The 10,432-nt window shown below is 39.7% G+C and overlaps 1 protein-coding gene across 4 annotated transcripts; it reads right to left on the bottom strand.

Moving 5' to 3' along the window:
- Positions 1 to 3,697: 3,697 nt before the first annotated feature.
- Positions 3,698 to 9,272, bottom strand: LOC148873813 (GDSL esterase/lipase At5g45920-like). 4 transcript variants are annotated; one of them, XM_088965226.1, is made up of 6 exons: positions 9,150 to 9,272; positions 8,733 to 8,975; positions 8,343 to 8,582; positions 5,774 to 5,841; positions 5,449 to 5,613; positions 3,698 to 4,112 (listed from the first exon to the last, which is right to left on the bottom strand). In XM_088965226.1, exons 2-6 carry the CDS (start codon positions 8,829 to 8,831, stop codon positions 3,953 to 3,955), a joined length of 732 nt encoding a protein of 243 aa, XP_088821352.1. In that variant the 5' UTR covers positions 8,832 to 8,975; positions 9,150 to 9,272; the 3' UTR covers positions 3,698 to 3,952. The 4 variants fall into 4 exon arrangements, with proteins under 4 accessions (XP_088821352.1, XP_088821354.1, XP_088821355.1 ...); XM_088965228.1 differs by having other exon boundaries at positions 8,733 to 9,074; positions 9,154 to 9,253; XM_088965229.1 differs by having other exon boundaries at positions 9,154 to 9,253.
- Between the last annotated feature and the right edge of the window lie 1,160 nt (positions 9,273 to 10,432).

The raw sequence follows: 10,432 nt of genomic DNA, 5'->3' as shown, positions 1-10,432 counted from the left end.
CAAATGGGCCCTAATGCTCAGTTTGGAAAGAGTACAAATATATAAAGTGCAAAACCTTGCATTTGGTATGTATTTGTACTGTTTATATTTGTATTCATACCCCTTCCAAACTGAGTCTAAATATCTCCATCAAAGAATCTCGATTAAAACACGAAAAATATTTTGTGATGACAAGAAAACACCTCTCCAACTAATAAAAATACCCTTTTCTACCAAATTTCAATACACCTTGCTATATTATAGCCAATTCATCAAGAGAAACCATATTCACCAATCACCAACATGACCAAGAAAGAATCTAAACGTAAAAGCATAAGCCGATGACCTAACAATTGAGGTTGGTGCTGTCAATGGGTCCGGTCTGGTTCGGGATAAAATGTAACAACTCTGAACCAATTATTAATAAGTTCAATATGGTAAATCCAGAACTGTCCCATCGGGACAATCGGGTCCGGCCCAATTATGCTTGAGATATCTATAATAAAATTTAAAACTTTGTTTTTGATAATACAACCTTAATAAAAATGACAGGCCTCTAGGCTCTAGATATTATTGTCTATATTACTGGTTCGGATGTAAATGAATTTGAAACAGCAGTAACTGGTCACAATCCAATTATTAATCAGGATAAAACCATAGAATCAGAACCAACATAATTGGCTTGATCAATTCGACACTATCGGTTAGACTTGACCCATTAATAGCCCTAGTTGAGATGGTCGCTTAGCATCATTTTTAAAAATTCAGGCATGGGATCAATCCCAGAGAACTGATGGTTCTCCGTGGCTTGGCTATTGGGCCACGCATGTTCCTTGCTCTGTCCCTAACTGAGTCTCTTGTAATGAATTGCATATGATATCAAAAGGCCGTTTTAGTAAAATCTAGAGAATAGTCAAAAAATGTTGATTTGGTCTAACGCCGTCCAATCTGGATAGTTGGATCATTGATTCATTCAACTAGTGATCGGGTCACAGGTTGTACATTAAATGTGTATGCAAACTTCAAGAGGTCATAATTTTGCATTCCAATGTCCAACTTAGATGATCTTTTTTTTTATTTTGGGTAATTTTTCAAGATCTATGCATCCCAAGGTTCATATGCCCTACTATTTTCAAAAAAAAAAATTGGCCTCAAATCACAATTTTTAATATTTTTATAAATAAAAAATAAAAATAAATTAAAAATATATATACTAAATATAAAATAATGCATATATTACATGTAAAACATAATTATGCATTGTTTGTCGATAAAATACATGTTTATACATACCTATACACATACATATATACATGTATATGCATATATACATATATATGTATGAACTTACATATTACTGATGTGGCACAGTCTAACCTGTTCAACCTGAGCGGTCAAACCGGTGACCCACGACTCGGAGGCAAAAAATGGTTTGGCCTCCAGGTCGATTTTTAAAACATAGATATCAAATGAAAATGTAAGGGCATTTTGGCATTGGCTCTCAATATCATCTAAATTAGCAATGACAATGTATTTTGAAGTTCATAAAAAAATTATTAATTTTTATTGACATTTTAATGGGCAAATTGAATTATCCTTAGAATTTTGTTTACATCTTGCACAAAATTAAGAACTTAGTGCAGAGAATGAATATTAGGTGGACTCATATCTTACGAGAGGGAAATCGTTGTACTGATCTCCTAACTAACAAAAGAATTGATGAAAAATGCACGCTTAAGGTGATCAATGGTAATTCCCAAATTCCTAGAGATTTGGCTCGACTTATTCTTGAAGATAATTTGGGTTTGCCTATCCTTATAATTAATTAGGCTTTGTTAGGCTTTTTTACTTTGTATTTCCTTTTTATGGGTGGGTTGTGATGGTAAGGGAGAGCTATGTATGCTTGGGTTATGCGGCAAGGTGGGCTAAGCCCAACCCTGTTATTACAAAAAATGGTTAATGAAATTTAAGGTACTCACCCCTCCACCTGGAGTAAAGTTTGGAGTAAAGTTTTAGGGTTCAAAAAATCCAAAAGATTTATAAAATGTAAGGACATAGTGAAATATTCCACTTAGGGATACATATATACCCTTTCTAGATCTACCATCTCCTTTCTAAAATTAGACCCCAAGGCCAAGGTAATATTTAATGTTGCGTTTGGGTAATCTTCAAGGTTTGTGCTTTAAATCCCAAAACAAAAAGGTTCAATGTCCTTACGTTTTGCTTCAGTTTTTTAGGTTTCTAAAAGCATATGTTACCAAATGCTCAATACACTTTGTGGGCTGTTTTTGTTTCCTACAACTCAAATGTCAAAAGCAAAATGTTATCCAAATGGGGCAGAAGTTAGCAAATTTAAGTTCTGCTTATCACTTCCATGTAAAGGATAAATGTAATGGAAGGAACTAGGAAGCTTGTACTTAACAAACATGTGGCAATGGATGTCTAAGCCTACTTTTGAAAAGAAGGGGAGGTTCCTACCCATTTCAAAAAGCATTTGGTAAGTTTAAGCAATTTTTCCTCTCCCTGTTAATTTGTAGTTCAACCAGTATTAAGAATAAAGTATCTATAAATTCAAATTTAAATGCTATAACACCCTCGAATCCTGCCTATACCTACTAACTTCTTTATTAGTTTCTTTATTAATTCCTATTTAAATTTTAAACAGCTTTTAATCCCACCTAGGCTTTTTAATTTTTAAGTATTGGATCTAACACCTTCTCCCTCAAATCCTGCCTAAACCTATTAATTCGTATCATATTAAAATCTGCAAGAAGTAAATTCTAATGTTGTACTTTTCTGGAGCAAGACAAACCATTGTGTATGGTATTTAGAGAGAAAAAAAAAGGGCTCTCTTTGGCCAATAGTGGAGCTATTTGGTTTGTACTTTTAACAGAGGGCTTTTGGTGAGCATTTGAGGCTCTTTTGGACTGCTGCCAAAGCTGCCACATGAAAGATTCTTGGATCACTTGGAACCTTGTTACATGACACAGAGAGCAAATTTATAGTGAAAGCTCTTTTTGATGTGTCATTTGGATCTGATCACTGATCAGTAAGAGGGTGTTTGGCATGGCTGCCATTTTTTTCTTTTGGAAAAAATGAATTCATTGGAAAACAAAAGCACCAGGATCAAAAATCCAATTACAACCATAGACACAAGCAAAATTTAACAAAAAACTACGTGGAGATAATCACCAATAGCCTTTGATGTTGTTTTACCATAATCGATAACTTTGTTTGAAGTGCAATTCCATTTACATTAATACAAATGCATGAAAATGCAAATTCTTGTCCATTTTTATTTTGGGTTTTATTTCACTCCTTTTGCAGTGTAAACAAGCAAAATAGGGCAAAAACTGAAACAAAAATAAATCGCTATTTGCACACAAATCATTTGAACTCCCATGTAGCAAGCCCTTGAGAAGTTACTCTGTTATCTACCAACTAATTCTCCAAGGGTCTATTTGGCTTGTGGGAACAAGGGTCTTGTATTCAAATCGGAATGGCCCATTTTGATATTGCAGAATGGCATTCCCCCATTCGAGGTAATAGCCATTCCAGTCCCCCCCCCCTCCCTCAAAACCCTATTTGTTTTTGCCTGATGCCAATTCTCATTGCAATCGGGCATAGCTTATGAAATTCCCTTCTGATTCCAATTCCAAAGGATTTTAATTCCGACTCAAACCATGAACCAGAGGGACCCTAAATTCTAAAAGATAAATTCTAATAAGGTATATAATATATCAGCATTGAACAAAGGAAAAAATTACACAAAACAGCAGCAAAAGTTAATAAAGACAGTGATCTGCATAAGAGAGAATGACCTAACCATAAGCCTCTCCATGGAACAGAAAGCTAACGCACAAGAGGCCTTACACTAAAAGCACTTTACACCTACTGACATATTGTTTCTAGAATAACTTTAAAAGCACAAAAAATAAGACCAGCACCACGCTTTGGTACCATAATTTGATCATCAATGCTGGAAGGATTTGAGTGGATCATGAGGATCAATATCTACCAAGAGTGGGAGATCAACCGGCAGGGATTCAAGATTCAAGCCACCCTGTCTAAGACTTTCCACAACTTCCTCAAACACAATTTTGTTCCCAACTGGAGTCAGGTGCAATCCATCTCTGCCATTTCAGTCACAAGTGACATAATAAACCATCTCCATTATATATGCTTAATACATAAATTGTAACCATATTATATGGAGCTAATTCTGATGCTGGACTTAGACTAATGCAATTTCATTTGGTAAGATGCCCTATGCTCAGTTTGTTTGTAAAGTAATTTCATTTGAACTAGTACAAATGCAAATTTTGGTTCATTTTTGCTTTGAGCTTTCCTTTATTTTGCTGCAGGTTCTATTTTACCTCCTTTACACTGCAAACGAACAAAATGAAGTAAAACCCATAACAAAATTAAACCAAAATTTGAACTCAACTCATTTGCACTCCTATATTTTAAGAGGCATTGCAGCAAGCCTCCCCATTAAAAAAACAAAAAAAAACAAAAAAAAAAAACAAAGAAACAATCAAAATGGTGCTTCTGATAATTGTCCCTACACCCTTCAGCAGCAGCATCCAGCCAAGACTGACTAGTGGAATCTGGTTAGGTGGAAAAACCAGTCACATTTTTTTCTAGCTGGAATAGCCATTTAACCAGAAACCAGTACACTGCATTTGGACACCCAGCCAAGTACATGGACAAAGAGACCAGTAGGCCAACCCGCAAGTTATGGAGTCAGCTCACATACTGAATTTTGTCCTCTCATGCGCAGAGACTAGTTGGTGAGAATAGCTCCAAACCTCCAATCCTTTATTAATCACTAGGAACCACTAAATATTAGATAATACAAGCCACTCATGTATTCAGAGCTGCAAACCCATCCAATTGGATATACCTCCCTCCATATTTAATTTGTTAATACTCGAATACAGAAGCATATACATTAATAAATTGATTGGATCCCTATTTGGATCACTAGGATTGGATTGGATGAATCCCTATTTTAATTAACCCAATTGATCAATTTAAAATCCAATCAAACCTATTTGAATTCAGTTAGGTTCGATTAATGAAAATGGTCTAAGCGAAGTGTTGATTAGGTTTCATTTCCAAGTACAATAAACTTCACTCATGGGCCTCACTGGGTCTGCCATGGACCATGGTCAATACTCAATACAACTTTTGGGGTAAGCCTCGGGAACGTAAATGTTAAATAGGTCCGCTCTAAATTGAGCGATTTGGATTAGCCAATTCTGGAGTCTGGACTTGGGCCATGACATAATGCCTGAGTTACCAGCTACTGATTCTGCCCATTAAAGATCAGGATTTGGGGCCCCATTGTTGGTGGATGGTGGGGGGTCATTCAAATCAAATTTATGTAGGAAAACATGAATCAAAGAATGCAACTACATGTGCTACTCCTACAAAGGATGAATGAAAAGGGAAAGAGTAGATTACCTGAGGCAAGCTTTCTCCCAGCCAGGGAGCTGCTGCATCCTGGACCAAAGATCAATAACGGGTAGCCCACATTCACCAGCAACCTCAACGCAGGCCTTCGCGTAAGCGCCGGCAGCCTCATTGGTCCTTTCCGGCAGACCAGAGGGGTTGTCGCCATAAGGATGCCTGTGTTTATTAGACACAAAGTTTAATCAGAAAAGGATTAAAGGGACCTTCAGGGCCGGAGCAGGTAACCATAAGGCTCAGTTTGGAAAGAGGAGAGTTGTAGTAAATGGAGGAAATTGTTAAAAGCAAGGCATTAATAGTAGAAAAGGGTACTTCATACTTGAGGCGTCCGTCTTCATCGATGGGAGGAGGAGTGATGAGGAGTACGAAAGTGGTAGGCCATCGCTTCTGTACCAAGACAAACAAAGCAAACAAATCAGAGACGCAATCACGACTACATAATTACACATCATATTGATACCTGATAATAGGAACGACGAAGATTTTGCAGGGACGAAAATATACGATGGTGGGACACCGGGGCCCTCTCTGTTGGCTGTTGGGCCAATAAAAGTGGGCCTCAGCCCTCAATTTGTTAGCCGACAAGTGACATCCATCCTTAGCAATTGGTGCCATCGGCCGGGCCTGGATGGGCCGGGCCCTGCCGTAATCGTTGTCGTCTTGACTCTTGAGTAGTCTTCACCTGGATTAATTCCCACCGACCCTTTCCTGTAGCGTGATCCCATGCATCCCACCTAACATAACTTGAACTTATTAAACTCACTACCAGCCAAGATCAAATGGTTTTCCTGGGTTCCATGATTGGCCATTAAAATTCGAAACCAACATCCTTCAGTTTCTAATTCCATCCGGGTCCGATTTTATTAACATGATCAAGGAAGCACCTTAGTTATATAGCCCTGAAAGGATAAAAGACAAGAACAAAGCACTATGAACATGAGTGATTGTACTTATTTAATACAGGTATGGATCTGGTTATCAGTTCCAACAAGAGGTCCAGTCCACGGCCCGAAACGACCCATGATGTTTTTAAGTTATATTATTATAATATATGTAAATAGAAAGGGTGAAACATGACTCGAGTAATTCTATTTGGTATTACAGTCCACTCAATCAAAGATGGAGGAGAGAATGCAATGGGAGCCACATGGAGGGTAAAAAAGTGTGGCAGAAATGGGCCTTTGTACGAATTGAATCCCTTCATTAAATGGCATCTGTTTTAGCCACATGGAGAGGGGTCAGCTCTCTCTCTCTCTGGAGCTGACATAGACTTCAGAAATCAGAATCATAGAACATGTACCTCCATATAGGCTTGGCCTCTCGGGCCACGCCTGGATTATATGATATCCAGAAGACCAGACCTCTCCTTTTAGTGGGCTTGTTACTGATGTGTGATGGGGGTCCAAAGCAGTTCCATCTCTATGTGTCTGAGGCTTTTGAGGCTTTTAAGGCTTTGAGCCTTAGAGCTTAGAGACGGGAGGGGGGCCTGGCCTTTCACCTTTGGTGTGATAAAAGGCCGAAAAATGGACTGGACTCCTCTCCCCCAAGCCACCAAAGCCAATCAAGATTGAAAGCATGGCTAAGCCAAATAGCCAATGGAGAGGGGTCACTACATCATTGACAATGTGAGTTGATAATGTCAGCTCTTCACATGGAACTCCCCTCTGATCACTCTCTTTTCTCTTTCCTTCTGGTAAACGTAGCTATATATTATATATCTATCTAACCCCAACTCAACTCAACTAGCCATTTTTTTTCCTTTTATTTAATAATATAATATTCATCATGCTATTATAGGATAGAATTCTAAAACCAGTAAGGTTTTTCTTTGCCATAACCTAGCTAGAGGCCTATTTGGTTGAAATTTTAGTTTGTTATCAACTTTGTATGACTCCATAATTTTGGCATTTTTTTTTCTTTCTTTCTAGTTTCTTGATTCTTCTCCCTAAACCCCACAAAGTACTGATCAAGCCAAATGACTCAAAAAAAAAAAAAAAGATAAACAAAATTACTAAAAGACCTACCTCCTACCCCACTTGTGTAAAGGCATTACCCAAAATACCCTTGCAAACAGACCTGTCAGAATAGGCCATAAATAAAACTGATGATAACCAGCTAGTGGGATTTTCTTTTGTTACAGGCACAAGTAGTGGGATTTCTCTCTAGAAAAAAGGATCTGAATTGAACTCTCACATAATTGGACAGGCAATACTGAGCACATCAGCATGAATTTTATAAAAGGGTGAGAAGGGGAAGGGTCCCCCATCTAATGGCTCATGGTCAAGATACATTATAAAATAAAGGGTGTGTGCACCATCAAACAGACAACTGGGGCCTCAAACGTACACACTTTGGTTGACACCCCCTCTTCTCTTCCTCTTAATTGATTGAGCTGCCTGGCTTTTGTATTCCTTCTCGATCCGTACCAACAGCACTCCCCCCCATTGCCTCACATCTCCATAGCGTCCCTCATACGGCCAACTAGACCTCACATGAAATAATGGGACCGTTACGTTAGGCTGGAACTTCCCATTTACAGTCTCTGATTCTCAGTCTCCATTTTTATCGTTAGCCTCCTCCTCCTAGCTTACCAGTAATAGTATTTCTTTCTACGTGAGAGAAATAAAAGGAAAAGAAGAAAGGTGGGATGGAGCTGGCGCTGACACATTTCTTCTCTAATTTTTCTATCTTCAGCTTTCTTTCTTGTAGCCAGCCAAACAGAAGAAAAGCTGGCTCCAAGAGAGAGATTAATCAGAAATTCAGAAATGAAATCAGAGACGTATGGATAATAGAGAACAGAGACGAATAGAGTAGAGAGACGAGCACTAGAGACAACTACAGACATAACATGTGAATGAGACAAAGAGAGACAAAGAGAGAGAGAAGACCTTGATAAAGGAGACGATGGAATGGAGATTCTGCTTGTATTCTTCGAGTGGCACGTGTTGGAAAGCACTGCTTCTATCTGAAAGAGAAGCGTCGTTAGCACCGAAGAACACGGCCACCGCTAACGGTGCTTCTCTACCTCCGCCACCTTCCGCCTCCGTCGCCGCCGGGAACACCCTCTCCGCAACGTGGAGAGCCCATCGGGTGTTGTACCCACTGTATCCTCGCAGCACAACGTCAACCTGATCGACCCACAGAAGAAAAATAAAATTTACCCAAGTGTAATAAATCTCGAAAGTCGAAACGCATCTATATGATCGATTGATTCGTTGAGAAACAAGCAAAACAAAATGATAACTGATAACACCTGTATTCGGTCTTAAGAAGATTACCGTGCGAGCAAAATGGTGGGCAAGAGAAGCTCCCCAACCTCCATCACCGAAGGATTCTTCAGTGATGGAGTCTCCAAAGAGAACGATCTTCGGTCTCATCTTTCAGGAATCTTTCAACGACTGATATGAAATCCTTGTTCTTCTTCCTCAAACTTGAAGCAGGCCCTGCTTATATTATCCTAACTTTCTTCAATTCTCTTCTCTCCTGCACTGATTCTTTCACATGGCTTGCTGCTCTGAAACCTGCAACCAGACCTCCACTCTGTAAATATAGAACTCCAATGCTCTCCTCTCTCTCTTCCTCTCTCTCTCACTAAAGCTGCTCCACCATAAATGCCTACCCTAATAATTGCATAAAAAGCTGGTAATTAAAGTCGAGATTTTATTGCAGATAGAAGGGGAAGTTGTGTTACTTACTTACTGGGTTTTTACAACTTTAATGTCTCCGACTCTCCAACACCTCTCTCTCTCTCTCTCTCTCCAGATTTCACTCTTGAAAGTGGAATGATATTTCCTATTTCGGTTGCCTCATTTCGCCAACGTATGTATGAAGGTTGTTCCAACACTGGGCATAGCTCCTCGGTGGGCTAAAACTCCAGACAATCCCTTGGTGTGCACCGCAATTACGGAGGTGCCACTGCCACTACCCGAATATTAAATGAGTCCAGTTTATGTGTTTATGTCACCCAAAGAACGGGCCGGGGGGATACATGAAGTGATGCAAATCTTCTGATTTCTGATACAATCATGGAACCGTTGGATAAGGAATTCAGGTCCAGCAGTTGTTATGGGCTGGACTTCTCGACCCGAACATTCAAATGGGTCAAGAAAACCCGAATCTGGAATTCGTTCTGATCCGGACTTTAACCAGAGAGAGACAGTAATCTGTCTTATTGCGCCCCAGTCCCCACATGGTGGCTACATGCAATGTTAGTTAACTGTCTTCCGTGGATTCTCCCATTAATCAATCTGGGCCGGCGAATCGAGCCGCCGCCCTTCTTGGATTTGGGTCCTCCTTAAATACACATGGGAGAGGAGATCTAATTTCTAGCCCACAATCCATGAACCGTCGTTATGATTGTGCTCTGAATCCTCAGTTTCACACAGCAGCTGTTTTCATCAGTTCGTAAATGCACTCGGGGGGCAATCCGGTCAAAGCGAAATCACAAGGGCATTTCCGTCTTTTAAGAGGATGGCTTAAGTGAGAGCAGAGCCTGATAAGCCATTGGTGGGTCGGTAGGGGGTTTAAATGAGGCCACGCTCGAGTATTAAATGCTCTATCATTATTATTTAGTATTGGACGCAAAAGAACCTTAAATGGAGGTGACGGACTGATGGGCGAGAAAGACTGATGGAGCGCTGCTTCATTGGAAGCAGCAGCCACTGGCCAGCGAGCGACATGGTCTCGAGGTGCTTGTGGGCTGTGGCTATTTGGCAGCAAGTCACACGTGTAAGGTCGCGTGTCGTGTTGGAGTAAGAGGGAAAGAAAGCAATGAGAAGTTTGTTTGGATCCGGATACAGTCAGTGCCGAGACTGCAAGGCGCGTTCCAACATCCTTTATAGCCTTGCATTGAGAATATCTCCCATGTGAAATAAAACACGGAAATGTTCCCAAATCCCAATGCAAGGCTGTTCGAACGGATCCTGTACTGATTGATACCGATCTCTGTTTGTTACTATACGTTTATACTTTTATACCG

Source organism: Nelumbo lutea, chromosome 1 (assembly GCF_056320005.1).
Source record: "Nelumbo lutea isolate HS-2025 chromosome 1, American lotus-T2T, whole genome shotgun sequence".
NCBI classification, from domain to species: domain Eukaryota; kingdom Viridiplantae; phylum Streptophyta; class Magnoliopsida; order Proteales; family Nelumbonaceae; genus Nelumbo; species Nelumbo lutea.
The sequence above is the reverse complement of the archived record's forward strand: the minus strand, read 5'-3'. Positions and strand labels throughout refer to the sequence as shown.

Bases quoted from the DNA above. Each gene is read 5' to 3' on its own strand.
- LOC148873813 (XM_088965226.1), bottom strand. From the start codon at position 8,831: ATGAGACCGAAGATCGTTCTCTTTGGAGACTCCATCACTGAAGAATCC. The intron at 5,614-5,773 runs GTATGAAGTACC...TAATAAACACAG, and splicing joins GATGAAGACGGACGCCTCAA to GCATCCTTATGGCGACAACC. The intron at 4,113-5,448 runs GTAATCTACTCT...CTGAAATGGCAG, and splicing joins TGGGAGAAAGCTTGCCTCAG to AGATGGATTGCACCTGACTC.